The sequence below is a fragment of the Corylus avellana genome, chromosome ca6 (genome assembly GCF_901000735.1).
Source record: "Corylus avellana chromosome ca6, CavTom2PMs-1.0".
Taxonomy (NCBI): Eukaryota; Viridiplantae; Streptophyta; class Magnoliopsida; order Fagales; family Betulaceae; genus Corylus; species Corylus avellana.
Genome location: NC_081546.1, coordinates 8,029,217 through 8,045,045, shown reverse-complemented (window position 1 = coordinate 8,045,045; position 15,829 = coordinate 8,029,217). Strand labels below are relative to the sequence as shown.

At 36.0% G+C, this 15,829-nt stretch overlaps 2 protein-coding genes across 4 annotated transcripts; both read left to right on the top strand.

The window, feature by feature from the left end:
- The first annotated feature begins 1,623 nt into the window (after window positions 1–1,623).
- Window positions 1,624–4,546, top strand: LOC132184097 (heat shock factor protein HSF30). Of its 3 annotated transcripts, none has more exons than XR_009440532.1 (3): window positions 1,624–2,075; window positions 3,070–4,057; window positions 4,312–4,546. XR_009440532.1 is itself a non-coding variant. In XM_059597594.1 (3 exons), the coding sequence occupies exons 1-3, from the start codon at window positions 1,779–1,781 to the stop codon at window positions 4,355–4,357; spliced, it is 1,188 nt and encodes a 395-aa protein (XP_059453577.1). In that variant the 5' UTR covers window positions 1,624–1,778; the 3' UTR covers window positions 4,358–4,546. The 3 variants fall into 3 exon arrangements, 1 of the variants encoding a protein (XP_059453577.1); XR_009440531.1 differs by having other exon boundaries at window positions 4,156–4,546; XM_059597594.1 differs by having other exon boundaries at window positions 3,070–3,914.
- A 7,146-nt stretch (window positions 4,547–11,692) lies between these two features.
- Window positions 11,693–15,770, top strand: LOC132184702 (cytochrome P450 711A1). Its single transcript, XM_059598427.1, has 6 exons — window positions 11,693–11,967; window positions 13,871–14,023; window positions 14,124–14,682; window positions 14,761–14,985; window positions 15,086–15,181; window positions 15,316–15,770. The coding sequence occupies exons 1-6, from the start codon at window positions 11,738–11,740 to the stop codon at window positions 15,667–15,669; spliced, it is 1,617 nt and encodes a 538-aa protein (XP_059454410.1). The 5' UTR covers window positions 11,693–11,737; the 3' UTR covers window positions 15,670–15,770.
- Window positions 15,771–15,829: the final 59 nt, after the last annotated feature.

The following is a 15,829-nucleotide window of genomic DNA, read 5'->3' as shown; positions in this document are numbered from 1 at the left end:
GGTAGGGGCTCTCATTTAAGTTAGGCCTTTTATATTTAAATATTAATTAAATAATAAATTGAAACGTAAAGTAGCTAAAGACATTTAAGGTGTATGTTTTGCTTTAAGAGGTAATTAATGTTGTTTTTTTTTAAGGATTTTTATTTCTCAATAGATCTTTTCATACTATTTCTTAATAAATTGTATTTCTTAAGGAGACTTATATCTATGGCCTATGGGGCCCTTAGATCATTTCTAGCAATGTTATTTATTTTAGGTAATAATAATAATAAAAAAAATCGTTTTCTACTTTATCCACCACTTTTTTAATATAAACTTCAATCGATTTTCTATTCATTTTCTATTTTATTTAAATATTATTTTTAGAAAATTTTATATTTAACCCTTAGGTTTTCATCTAATTTGAATTTAGTCATAAGGTATTTAATTTCATGAATAAAGTCCTTGGGTTTTTTGTCCATGGTTTTTCTTTTTTAGGGAATATTTCATTTTCATTCATTAAAAAAATCAAGAGCATAAAACCTTTACATCAGAGAGTATAAAGGTCTGACAAATCATAGCTAAAGATATGAGGTTACAAGACAAACATAAAAATCTTACAATCAAGTCCTATCTATGACTTTAACATCCGTTAACTCATGTCCAAACTTCAGTTATAGAACAGATCTGCTACAGGCATATACAATCTAATACATAGGTAACCCATATTCTCAATCTAATAATCATCGACCTAAAGGCCAGAACAAAAACCTTCAGCCCAAAGATCGCCCATGAAAGTAAATATAAGGAGAAGTCAAACCCTTATTAAAAAAACAAAAACACAATAAAAAAATCAGCAAACAGCTATGACGGCCAAGGCAACCGATGGGCAGCTGTGGAGCCAAGGAGCACGATGGGCCGACGCAAAAATAGATTATTATGTCATTTTATCATCAAAGTTAACGATTTGTCATTTATCTCATTTAACACGCCAATTAATGTCCACATCAGTCTGTAATATTAATGCCATGTAAGCCAAAACCCAATGTTAAATAAGACACGTGTGACATATAACAATCCGTTAACTTTGACGAAAAAGTGATAGAATAACCTATTTAACATGTAAACAAAACCACATGTAAACAAAACCTAAGGACTAAATATAAATGGAATGAAACCCTAAGGACTATATATTGTTTTTCTCATTATTATTTTTGAGTGAGAAAGAGAGAGGGGGGGAGGAAAAGTAGCTAATAAAAAACAAAACAAAAAACTGTTTTCGATAAAGACAAACGCAAATTTTGCGTCAATTATCTACATGATATAAAGAAATAAAGAATGTGAAGATGCTGTTAGGCAGCCGCCTTAGCTGTCTAGTGATCAGCCACGCAGCATACTTATAAGGATCGAAAAGGGGCTCCCAAAACGAGTGAAGCTCACTTGCCATTTGGATAGTTGGATGGCAATCAAGGGCACAGAAACGCGCAGAACTTTCTAGAATCTTTTGTTGATGACTAGTTTCAACTGAAAATAACGCAGAGAAACTTCGTGTAAACTTCGAAAATACCTCACGCCGACAAAAATATCTCCCTCTCTCACCTCTCTAGAAGTTTCCTTCTTCGTCACCCCCATAAATACTCAGAGTCTCACCCCTTTCACTTCCCAAACAAACACCAGCTGCTTCAGGGTTTCAAAACCAGCGAAAATCTCAAAGCTTTCGAAAACCCAACTCACCAATTGTTGTCTCAAACCCGACTCGACTCGTCGTGTGTGTTTCTCTGTTTCAAGCATTTGTGTATATGGAGGGAGTGAGAGTTAAAGAGGAGGAGTCGGTGACATGCGCTGGGGGGTCGTCATCCTCCTCGTCCAACTTCTTTCCGCAGCCGATGGAGGGGCTGCACGAGGTGGGTCCGCCTCCGTTTCTTACCAAGACCTTTGAAATGGTGGAAGACCCATCGACAGACTCGATTGTTTCGTGGAGTGGAGCACGCAACAGCTTCATCGTTTGGGACCCTAACAAGTTCTCCACCATCCTTCTTCCTCGCCACTTCAAGCACAGTAACTTCTCCAGCTTCATTCGCCAGCTCAACACATATGTAAGTATCAGTTCCCTCTTCTGAAGAAAATTGCATTTCTGTTGATGCTTTTGCAGAAATATATCTGGGTTTGCTTTTACATCTGCTAAGTATGCCTTCTTTGTTCTGTTGTTTTTGAGTGATTCTGCAAATAGCCAGTAGAATTATCATTTGAGTTATCTTTTGCAGGATTTCGTAGATTCTTTGATTTTGAAAGGCTCTTAATGTCCCAAATTTGCGGTAGTTTTGTTTAATTCGAGTTGGGTTAGTAAAATTTGAATGTTTAATTGCATTAGGCAGACTTAATCAGTCTTTTTTTTTTTTTTTGGCTGCATATTTTGATTCCAATCTGTTGATGAATATCTGGTGAGTTTGTCTTGTTTGGGTTTGTTTGGATTTCCATCTTCTATTTTGCTTATTTAGCTGTTTGCATCCCATGGAGATCTGGGGATTTATATCGTCAAATTATTCATTCAATATCTGGGTTGGGTTAGAATATTAATTAAATAATAAAATTTATCTTTTTTATTCAATTTTTTTAATAAATGATAATTTAATATGAGTTCAAACTTATTTGGTTAAAATATTAATTAAATAATAAAATTTATCTTTTTTATTCAATTTTTTTAATAAATGGTAATTTAATATGATTTCAAACTGTGTATCTTTCGTTCACTTTCTATTTCAATTAAATATCCAACGATTTGACTAAATTAATGTTTCTTCCCTTCTACAGAAATTTGGACCCGATTAATATCTTCTTTGTCTTCAATATTACAGCGCGTCCAGTGTTTTCTCTGACATATTGCCTTTAATCATCTAAATATTAATTTATTTATGTATTTGGTGATGAAAATTTCCTCTCTTCCCTCATTTTCTTTCTGTCAATTGAAATGGGTTTTACTTATCCAAGATTTCGTTCCAGTTTTCTTTGGTGGGCTTTACCAGCTACATCTTTTTTGGTGATCAGTTTCAAGGTTTCCTAATCTCTTTAATGTTGGGGAATTGGATGCAGGGTTTCAGAAAGGTTGATCCTGATCGATGGGAATTTGCAAATGAAGGGTTTCTAGCAGGGCAGAGGCATCTATTAAAGACCATCAAGAGGAGAAGACAAGTGTCACATGGTATGCAGCAAGGAGGAGGAGGAGCAGGAGGAGGAGTCGGAGCTTGGGTTGAAGTTGGACAATACGGCTTGGAAGGTGATCTTGAAAGGTTAAAGAGAGATAGAAGCTTGTTAATGGCAGAAATTATGAGGTTGAGGCAGCAACAACAGAATTCGAGGGTAAAAATGGTTTCCATGGAGGATAGGTTACAGACCACAGAGAGAAAGCAGAAACAGATAATGACTTTTCTTGCTAAAGCCCTCAGTAACCCATCATTTATCCAGCAATTTGCTCAGAGGAATGCTCAAAGGACAGAATTTCGAGGCGTCGAAATCGGACGAAAGCGGAGATTAACCACAGGCCCAAGTGTGGAGAGTTCACCAGAACCAGTGTCATTGGAGGCAGGCAGTGGCCAAGTTGTGGGTTTTGCAAGCCAAGATCAAGAAGAATTGGCAACCATGGAGTCAGAAATTGAAACTTTTTTCTCAGCAGCCTTGGACAATGAATCAAGCAGTGATATCAAGGATCCAATTGAAAGTTTGATACCCTCCACAACAAATGGCTGCAATTTGGATTTTGCCAATGAAACAATATGGGAGGAACTACTGAATGATGATTTAATTGCTGTGGATCCAGTGGAAGAAGCTGTGGTGGGTGATCAATCAGAAATCGATGTGGGAGTGGATTATTTGTTTGCAAAACCTGCCGAATGGGGTGAGGATTTGCGAGGCCTTGTGGATCAAATGGGTCATCTCAGGTCGATGCCCTGACCATTATGATCAAATATATCAAAAATAAGGCAATTAGCAGAATATATTCTGAATATATTCTTATCAGACATGATGTGTATTCTGGGTTGGTCTCTGCAGCTCTTGATCTATTCCTATATTGTCTTTATCGGTATATGACTTACAAACTCTGGTTTGATTGCTTTGTTGCTAGCTTTACAGTATTTATTTTTCTGGGTGATAAAAGATACGTGGTTTCTCATGAAGCAGGGATGGAGAGAGTTGTAAGGAGGCCAGCAGCTTTCGTCCTCATCTGTATCCTTTAATGATTAAACCGGTCACCCTAAAATTTTCTGCTATTTTTCGTTGCACTTTGAATCACTTCGATGGTTTTTGATTTGCTGTTTTGTTTTCTGCATTTTGCAGGCGGACCAGCCAACAGGAACCGTCATGGTGGGGTTTTATTCATTGACTCGTCTCCTCCAAGCTCTAGTTATAGTATCTGCCTTCCTTAATTTCTCCTTTATTTATATATATATATGTGGGATTCTAATTCTAATTTGTTAATTTCTCTTTAATTCCCTCGGTTGTACATAAGATCAATTAAGTTCTTGTTTATATTTGAAATATTTGATTATATATAATATATATATTTTGGCCATTTTTATGTTGTTGATGAGCAGTCTTTGGTTTCTGGGTGTGGAATCTGAATTTATTCTCTTTGCTGCATCACAAAACTTCATTTCTCTCATAATTATGGCTATAAGATCTGTGCGTACTGCAATTATTTGATGAATACTTTTGGTGTATTCAATCAAGCTGCCCTTAAGGGTATGATATTCTCTTGGTAATTAAGTTAAGCAGACTCACCCATGGAGGATTGAGAAGCATAACAACTACATACTACTAATTAAGGGGTGTAAACTTGATTAATTAGCTCCCTACAGCTACTATACAAGTTATGTATTCCCTTTCCTTGAATTTTTTTTTTTTTTTTTAATTGAAAATTTTTTTTGGTTATTTTTGTCTTTTTACTAGTCTTAGGGAACATTGACATTTTGTTGATAGTTTAGGGTGGACATTGACATAATTAATAATGCGGGGAGATATATTGACAATGGGTGGCAGTTTGAAAGGGTTATATGAACTTTTCTCTAAGGATTTTCTTAATGAGTTGAGAAAATTGATCGATCTATTGGGAATTAATGTGAATAATTTTTTAAACACATAATGGGATAGATTGTTAAGTTTTAAGGAAATTTAGATTTTTTACGATCACAAGGTTTGAAGAGAATTTTTATATTACTTTTATTCACCAAACGCTGTTTAAATAGTACAAATAGGATAATAACAATTAATTAATAAAAAAGTAGACTTTAACATTAACAAAAAGAGATTTATATAATACTTTTTATTAACTCCGAAAGCTACGCTAAATCTAATATTAAAATAGTGATAACTTAATAACTTTAATTTCTATTTTGAGTCCTATCACATTCACGAGTCAACTAAGCCAATCCCTTTTGTTTTGAACTTATTATAAAAAACGTCATTGCTTTTTGTACTCAAAGTTGGAGATATTATAATATCTTAAGTTCCACAGGTATAGTAAACGTCATTGCTTTTTGTACTCAAAGTTGGAGATATTATATATATATATATCTTAAGTTCAACAGGTATGGTATATTGGTCAAGTAGTCTCAATCTGAGTATGGAAAACCAAGTGGTCCATCTTGGGATAAATATCTCCTTAATATTCACTATGAAGAAGATGATGATAAGGGATGCATGCATCTCATTCATTATCAGATGATGAGGGAATTGGTATGTTTTTGTTTCCATCTACTGATCTACAACAATATAATACTTTTGGTGTATTTTATCATCAAGCTGGTCTTAAGGCTATGATATTATATTTGCCTTGATAGGTTAAGCAGACTCACACTTGGGTGCATTGAGAAGCATAACAACTACATGGTCCGGATGGTGTCGAACGGGACGCCAATCTAGCCACTCTACCTTGTTGATCATAAAATACATCGTACAGAAAGGGTCTAGACGAAATACTGAACGAAGCTCTCTGTGGTCCGAACGAGGCTCTCTGCTCTCTGTTTATTTGGACAAACTATGAACAGGTTTGGACGAGAATAGGGAAGTGATCCTACTTTTCACAAAAATCTTCCATAACTTTATTTCTAACACTTCCAGAACTCCTCCTTAGTTCCATACAATGTTTATACATCACACATGGACGTAAAAACACCAACTTTTTACGTGAAAACTTTCCATTTTTGGCTTTTAACATTCAAAATGACAAAACTCACAAACTTCTCATCTATTTACTCAACACTTCAACAAAATAATGATAAAAAAGGGTGTAGTTTACTTACCCTTATAGCTAGCCTAGGTCCTTCAAGATCTCCAAGTATCTCCTCCTTGAGACTAAAACTAAGTAAGAAATAAACTCTTTTAAGTGTTTTCATCCGAATGCTCAAAAACTCTTTCGTTTTTTGGTCTGAAAGTTGGAAGGAGAGTGGATTTTCTTCAAAACCAGTAGACAAAAACGCCCGTTTTGTTAACTTCTATATATGGTCTGCAAAGTTAAAGAAGTGGCCGGGGATTTTCTTATTTAGCCCAACTTAGATATGTGAGATGAGCATGCACTAATGGCGTCTTGTTTGGGGAGGGGGATTCAGTGAGAAAGATAAAATATTGGTGCAAGTTGGATGGCAATCTGCTACCAACTGAACTGAAACATGCAAAAATCTCATTGATATGTGAGTTTGAAAATGAAATATATTTCGCATGTTCATCAAAAATCAAAACAATATGGAAAAGACAAAATTGTATCGTTATCAATCCATGTCTAGGATTTTGAAAATATATTCAATGTCGACAAGCACTAGCAAGCTAGCAATCACATGATTGAGCATGCAAAAACTAACAAAGAAAAATCTGAACGTTGAGACAAACGAAGAGGATGAGGAATCCCAAGAAAATGGCAGTCAATTCCAAGGAAGCATATCCTGTCCTACAAAGACAGCGAGATAAAACGAATCCTTCGTCCGGTTGGATAACGATAAGCAATTTCCTGGTTTTCTTTTTAGCCTATCCACCCAACCCAAGTGGGCCATAATAATTGCACTATTTTTTGTGTTATTCTCTCACCAAAAGGTACTGTTGGTTGGGGATAGAAATTGACGCCAATTACCTACTCATGTGGTTGTTGCGAAAGAGTTAATTTGTATGAGATTTATGTGTTCCGATAGGTGGCGGGTCAAGTAAAATTTGAACGGTTAGGCTACTTATGTAAATATGATTTTGTTTTGGGCTAAGCCCACAAGGTTTTATTATTGAGTTTATCTCAAAATGCCTTATATTAAAAGCATATTCCTTCAAATAAACAAATCATCTTTTTTCACACACATGCAATGTGTGCGTTTCATTAATCACCCCCTCATGAGACCCAGCATTTAGGGGTAACCGCTAATTACACTAACCGTTAACCGCTAATCATTTTTGAAGGCGGTTAGTAAAAACCGCTAACCACCTAGGTGGTTACGGTTAGTAGTTTTAGGTTTTTTCAAAATTGTTAACCAACTATGCCTTTAATACCATTTATAACACCGCACTCCCAATGACAGACAATATTGCTTGCTTCTGGCTCTCCAAACCAGATTTTTCAAGAGGTCACCCATCCTAGTACTACTCTCGCATAAGCTTGCTTGACTACGGAGTTTTGATGGGATCATAATCATCACTGCTTGAAAACGCGTTATTGTCATGAATGGTGCAAGTATACATATAAGCACATCCTCATCTCCATACCCAAGCGATATGGGACGTCACAACTTATGTAAATATATAGGTTTTATATAAGTTCTCTCACATTACTTAGCTAAATTGTTAACAACACCGATAAATAATTACTATGGATTCTTCAGTTCGGGCAAATATGAGTTGAGCAAACTTTGTTAATTAGGAAATCCATCTTATTTTTTAGAGTTAAATGTTTTTTCAGTACTTGTGCTTTGCGCTAAAATCAAATAATCACATCGGTTTTCAAAAATATCACAAATGGTACCTATGATAAGCAAATAAACCCACTCGGTACTTCCATCATGATTTTATTAGTTTTTTTTTTTACGAAGCGCCACGTCACCTTTACATGTGGACTGGTTTCTGTGGTTTCAAGGCGACACGTGGCGTGGTACCTGTGTTTTTGGGTGCCACGTCAAATTTAAAAAATATTTAAAATAATATGTAACAAAAAAAAAAAAAAAAAATTTGAGGAGTTGGGTTGGGGGTGGCTGATCACCCCATTTTAGCCAAAGGGGGTGGCCGACCATCCCTATTTTAGCTAAGTTGAGCCACCCCAATAGGCAGCTAGGACCACCCCCAAGTCTTAGGGGTGATTCGGCCACTCCCAATGGCCAAATAAGGAAGAAAAAACAAAAAAAAATTAAGGGTTTGCCTTTGGGGGTGGCCGAACCACCCCCAAAGGCCATGGGGTGACTTCGGTCACCCCCAGACCGGCCGATCTGGGGGTGACCGAAGCCACCCCAAGACTCTTGAGGGTGGTTCGGCCATCCCCATTTTGCTAGTTGCGAGGTGGCCGAACCACCCCCATGGCCTATGGGGGTGGTTCAGCTACCCTTGGCTGCCCATTGGGGGTGGCTCAAAATGGGGCTGGCCAGCTACCCCCTATGGCCAAAATGGGGTGTCTAGCCAACCCCAGCCCAACTCCCCAGATTTTATTTTATTTTATTTATTATTTATTCTTTTTTCAAGTTTGTTAATTGGTGATTTCAAGTTTTTGGTTTTTTATTACATATTATTTTAAATATGTTTTAATCTGACGTGACACCAAAAAACATAAGTACCATATCACGTGTCGCCTTGAAACCATAAGAATTAGTACACGTGTAGGGGTGACGTGGTGTTTCGTCAAAAAAAAAATAACAGAATCATAACAGAAGTACCAAGAGGGTTTATTTGCTAACCGTAGGTACCATTAGTGATATTTTTTAAAACCGAGGTGACTATTTGATTATGAGGTAAAAGCATAGGTATTGGAAATGCATTTAACTCTATTTTTAAAGACTAGTGAGATGCGAAGAATAAGAAAAATGCACCCAAAAAAAAAAAAAACTAACACACAAAGATTTATGTGATTCATCACTAAGGGTTACGTTCACAGAGTTTTAATGATGTTTTACTATTTCTTGAAAAACAATACAGGAAACGTCAATTACATTCGTATAAAAACCCTAAAGTTAGAAGCGACTATAAATACAGCTCTCAATTTGGTCAAAACATCGCCTTGGGCCAAGCCTCCACTCCATGGACTAAGCTTCCGAAAAAAATTCTCATTAAACCATAGTGCTTTCAATGTCAAACCGAGTCAAGTACAAACCCGGTTGAATACAAATTAGACTCCACGTAACCTAAGAAACTTGCCTGACAAGTGGAGTTTTGTAGGGAAAAGACGGGGAGCCCTTTTTTTTTTGTTTTTTTTTTTTTTTTCTGCAAACTAGAATTGGGTGTTGGGGGTAGGTATCCCCACCCATCAACATAAAAGTAATACTGAAACGAAAAACCACCATCATTTGTTGAGAGTGAGTGGGATCAGCCTAGCTAATCCATCCATCAGCCTCTCACTTTTGAGGTTACTTGTAAGCCTGGGTAAGTTTCGGTCCGGAAAAGGAAATCTCGAGAAAAAGTAGGCGACCAAAAAAAGACTCACGAATTTGAATCTCACTGCCCCATTTGCAAAACAAAGACACCACCACCAATGGTGTCATACATAAGTGGAACCTGTTGTGACTGTTTCCTCTTTCGTGTCGACTTATTATCGGCTTTCTTTTGTTGCGTGGGTAATAATGTACCACAAGATATAGGGTCAGTTATCATAATTTTTTTTTTTTTTTTTTTTTTTAAGTATTTAATGTATTTTTTAAGAGCTTTCTAATCAAATTATATATATATATAATTTTTAGGATTTTTGTTTTTTTTGTTTAGAATTAAGTTTTTTTTGAAGCTTTTCAAATTGGATTCCCATAGGCAAAATAAAAAATCGTTGAAATCTTCCATAAATAAAAAGTTTGCTTCGAGGCTTTTTATCTTTATTTTCTTTGTAAATTTGAGGAATCTCTTATGGGTTAATTTACATCCAATAATTAAGAAATTTATCCATTTCATTCAATTTTTTTTTCTTCTTTTTTGGTAGAGGAGTTATGAATGTAAAGGTAACGATTCGTGTTCGCGTGTTAGATTCGGATCATGTCAATGCATATGTATCAGATTATATAAGTTAACCCTAACTCGACCAATCTAATTAAACGGGTCAAACCCTTTAACTCCAACCTTTTAATTTTAAATTGGGTTTGTGTGGGGTTTACGGGTTATGTAAAAAATTGCCAGCCATTATGTCACATGTTAGGTTTGGGTCGTATTGATGCATGGATATAAGACTATATATGTCAACTTTAATCATATCCATTTAGTTAAATAGGTTAGACTATTCAACCCTAACACTTTCATTTCGTGTTAGGTTCATGTCAAATTCCCAGGTCCTATTAAAAATTGTCAACATGAATATATTACCCTCAATATGGTCTTTGGTAAATACCATAATGATTGCAACATTAAAAAAAAAAAAATGTAATTACATAATAACCCTAGAGTTTAACCTTGATTTTAAACAAAACTTTGAATTTTGTTTTGTTTGTTTGTTTGCATTTTTTAATCTAACAGGGAACCTCCACTTCCTGTCCAGTGACTCCAGTCCATCCTCCAAAGAAACCATTAAAAAAAAAAACCCAAAGTCTGTCAGTTAAAGCACATCAACCATAATGGAACATCAAAAGATAAAATATACATTTATTTAGTACTATAATAAACTTTAATTGGTCCTTTATATATTTACTCAGTAACTTTATCATATTTGAGCAATAAATATTTACCTTCAAAATGGTTTTACAGTAAAATATATATGTAAAACAATTGGTATAAGCTTGGGTGCCAATGCCATCATTGGAAAGTGAAGAATATGGGTCTAAGTATATAGAACTAGCACTTATAAATTCTTTGGGAGACCATAGACCATACCCCTCCATCCCCCTACACCCCCTGCTCCCTATACTTTCAAAGTTCTAATGATTTGAATCTTCAATTGACTAAAAGTAATGAAAACTTACATAAACAGTACATTAAATGATTTTAAAATACGACTTTTAAGAACACATCAAAGCGTTCAGTAAAATTGCAATTTGACATATAAACTCGTTGTTTAACCTTTAAAATTTTGTTTTTTTTTTAAAAAAAAAACGTACCCTATTACATGCTATTTGAAAAGACAAATTTTTTATGTTTTTATGTCCAAATTTTAAAAAAAATGCACTTCCAAACCATTCATCAATCTTTCTTAATCGAATTTCTTAATCGAATTTAGAAGGGTCCCAAGTATGATGCCATTGAGATTTATGCTTGTGGGACTCATTGAGAGAGTCAAATGATTACACAAGCTTTGACATGATATGATATGATATTGATGAAATTGAAATTTCATGGTTTAATTTGTGATCAAGACAAAGACAAGGTTTAAAATTTAATAATAATAATAAAAAGAATAGAAAAAATGGCCATCCATTTCACCAATATAATCATTCATATATAGAAAAAGACATGCAGGGTATCCATCAAGAGGCGTATGGAGACAGCCCTCCTCAGTCCTCAGTCCCCTCCCCTACCCCCACCACTTCTCATCACCCCCCAAACCCTCTATAAAAAAAAGACCCAGCAGAGCCCCTCCTGCAAGAACCAGGCACCTCTCTTTCTCTGTCTCAGAAAAATGGTTTTGTGGGAAGAAACCCTTGAAAGATTGGTGGGTGTGGAGGTGTTGTTCACAGTGTTGGGCGTAGTAGTAGTAGGAGTTTTAGGATACTTGTATGGGCCTTACTGGGGTGTCAGACGGGTACCCGGCCCACCTTCCATTCCCTTTGTAGGGCACCTCCCCTTGCTGGCTAGGTACGGCCCTGATGTCTTCTCTGTCCTTGCAAAACAATACGGCCCTATTTTCAGGTCAGTGCAGACTTCTTCTTCCTTCACACTACAATTTCTCTCAACCCTTTTAGGGCATGATCATTTTTCTTTTTTCCATTAAAAATAAATAAATAAATAATGATTATTTCTTTGTTGAGCTTGAGCCTTGAGCATATCTCTAGACGGTTGGACATCCCTTATTGGGTAAGGTAATGCGTATGGGGGCCAAGGGGGATGTGTATGACTATGGTCATATAGCAAGTGTCAGTGTCGGGGGGGTCTTTCTTTTACTCTCTTTGATTCAAAGTCTCAAGATTAAAGTCTATTCAAGGGAATAAAGGGTTTCAAAATGAAAGTGGATTGGTTTTTCATTGCCTTCCCCTTTCATAGGAATAGGATCCTCCACCGGTCCATAATGGACCGAAGGGTATCCCGTTCATGATTGGAATTTTTTTTTTAGAAATTTTAGAACCACAAATGAAACATTTGTCTCACAAACAAAAAATAATAATAAAATATTATTTAAGATAATAAAAAAATAAATCAAATAATAAAAAATAAGGGGTAGCTGGCCACCCATTTTGGTTATAGGGGGTGGCCGAACTATCAAATTTTAGCTGGAGGTGGATTGAGAGCCACCCCAATGGCCCGACAGGGTGGTGGACCTGGCCACCACCCTTTCATTTGGCCCTTGGGTCGGCCTTGGGGGTGGCCAAACACCCCCGTTGAGCCATGGGGTGGCCGGTCTAGGCTGGCTGAAGCCACCCTAGGCCAACGGGGGTGGTCCTGCCACCCCTTAGTTTTTTTAAAATATTTTTTAATTTTTTTTATTATTTTTGAAGTATAAATAATATTTTTATTATTATTTATATTAATAGGACAGGTGTCCCATTTATGGCCCTATAATCTCTTTAAAGTGATCTTGGCCATTAACTAGATGTTCTCTAGTCCAAAATGGATTGGAGAGGATCCTATTCCTCCTTTCACAAAGATGGTATAATTTCACGGTCAAAGTTTAAAGTTTGTGCATTTAACTGTGTTTATAATATCATTGTTGATTTTTTTTTTTTAAATGTTTAAATAATGTGGTATCATGTACATCATTATATGCATGAAGAAGAATTCTCTTCATTAATGGTCAAAATTTATAGTTGGTACATCTAACAACAGGAACACCATCATCTCCGGTTCATTTTAATTATATTATAGGGGTATTTTTGTCTTTTCAATTTTTGGATGAACAAAATACCCTTATAATATAACTAACTGGATATTATCTAACTCAAATGAATAACTTTCTAAAAGGCATGTTAACATTGATTTTATACCCGCCTTTAGATACATCAAGTTTAAATCTTTACAAGAAAATAAAAATAAAATTAATAGAATTCTATTCTTAGATGCGCAAACTTTAAATTTAAAGTCTATTTGGAATTGTATTAAAGAAGTTAAAAGGTATTTTTAATACCTAAAAATCTACGCCATACAAAAAGTTAACACGATTGCTAAAGAATTTCAAACGCACTTCTTTGACTTTTTTATTATAAAAATTGTCAAAAATGCACTTTTAAAAAAGAAAAGAAAAACTTAAAAAATAAAATTTTTTTTTTCTAAAAAGCTTTTTGATCACCTTCAAGGGCTGCCCGACTTTGTTTGTGGAAAAACAAATAATTTTGCCTCTCCACTTTCCCTTGCCGACATCTATCCGCATGTTTTTCCTGACCTTAATTTCCGTTTGTTTCCAAGGAAAAACTAGAGTCACCCAAAAAAAAGAGTGCAACAAATGGGACAAACGAGAGAGACAGAGAGTTAAGCAATCCTGCGTAGCCCACTGATCGTTGAAATGACATTATTTGGTGCGAAAAATGATTAAAAAAAAAAAAAAAATTCTCAAACTCTTATAAAAGTTGAATAAAAATAAATGTGGTAATGTTTTGAGCAGGTTTCACATGGGTAGACAGCCACTGATAATTGTAGCAGATCCGGAGCTTTGTAGAGAGGTGGGGATAAAGAAATTCAAGGATATTCCAAACAGAAGTGTACCCTCACCCATATCCGCCTCCCCTCTTCATCAAAAGGGTCTCTTCTTCTCCAGGTATTTGATGTTTCTATACACTTTACAGAGAAGTTCAAAGCAGGGGAGATGAAGATTAATGTCATTTTAGACACTACTGATGGAAGTTGAGTGCTTGCAGGGATGCCAGATGGTCAACCATGCGGAACACAATATTATCACTCTACCAGCCATCACACCTTGCCAGACAAATACCCACCATGCAATCTTTCATTGAATCTGCAACTCAAAATCTTCACTCCTTTGAAGAAGAAGACGTCACTTTCTCCAACCTTTCCCTCAAACTGGCCACTGATGTTATTGGACAAGCAGCATTTGGTGTCAACTTTGGCCTCTCTAAGCCGCTGTCTATCAATGATTCAGTTCAGATTGCTGTCAACGAGAATGATGATAAGGAAGTCTCAGACTTCATCAACAAGCACATTTACTCCACAACACAGCTTAAAATGGACTTATCTGGCTCATTTTCGATCATTCTGGGTCTACTTTTTCCCATTCTCCAGGAACCTTTTAGGCAGATCCTGAAGAGAATACCTGGAACAATGGACTGGAAAGTTGAGCATACTAATCTGGAACTGAGCGGCCGGCTTGATGAGATTGTAGTGAAAAGAATGAAAGACAGGGAAAGGCCTTCAAAGGACTTCTTGTCACTCATACTGAATGCGAGGGAGTCGCATACGGTAATGTTAAATCACCACTTATCCAAATTGTATAGAAATGAGATAATGAATTTAATAATTTAATTTATGTTCTAACAGGTATCAAAGAATGTCTTCACACAAGACTATATTAGTGCAGTTACTTATGAGCACTTGCTTGCTGGATCTGCCACCACAGCCTTCACATTGTCTTCTGTTGTCTATTTAGTTGCTGGACATCCAGAAGTTGAGCAGAAGTTGCTTGCAGAGATTGATGGCTTTGGCCCACCTGATCTCATGCCAAGCGCTAATGATCTTCAAAACAAATTCCCTTATCTCGAACAAGCAAGGCTCTTTAAACTTTTCTTTCTGACAGTTGAGCAAGGTTTGAAGTTGCATGTGCTAACCAAAGAGTTTCATTTTTCTCTTGATTGTTTGAGTGCAGGTCATTAAAGAAGCCATGAGGTACTACACTGTTTCCCCATTAGTTGCAAGAGAAACATCAAAGGAAGTAGAGATAGGAGGTTATCTTCTTCCAAAGGTATTATTTATATAACTGTCATACAATTTGTAAATAGTCTATTAAATAGTATTTCTCTATTTATACATGTTTGAATGTCATACATCGCCTTTATGTTGATTGGTGTCATTTTGTTCATATGATGTAATGAGCAGGGCACATGGGTGTGGCTAGCACTTGGAGTACTAGCAAAAGATCCAAAGAACTTCCCAGAGCCAGAAAAGTTCAGACCAGAGAGGTTTGACCCAAATTGTGAAGAACAGAAAAGAAGGCATCCCTACGCTTTCATACCCTTTGGAATTGGGCCCCGATCATGCATTGGCCAGAAATTTTCCCTACAGGAAATAAAGCTCTCATTGATTCATTTATACAAGAAATATGTATTTAGACATTCGCCCACCATGGACAAACCTTTGGAACTTGAGTATGGCCTAGTTCTCAACTTCAAGCATGGTGTCAAGCTTAGAGTCATAAAACGAACATCCATTTTGTCAAACATGGCTCACTAAACTCTTCACTCATACATGGTGATGCACGCAATAAGACACTTGAGGCTGTTTTGGTTTCAGGAAATTGCAATAAATCAATCATCTTCAAGGTGTTCACCCTAGTGCTGTTCATATTTTTAAGTATTTTTTGTGTAATTAGCTCCATGGCTTCATATTCAAG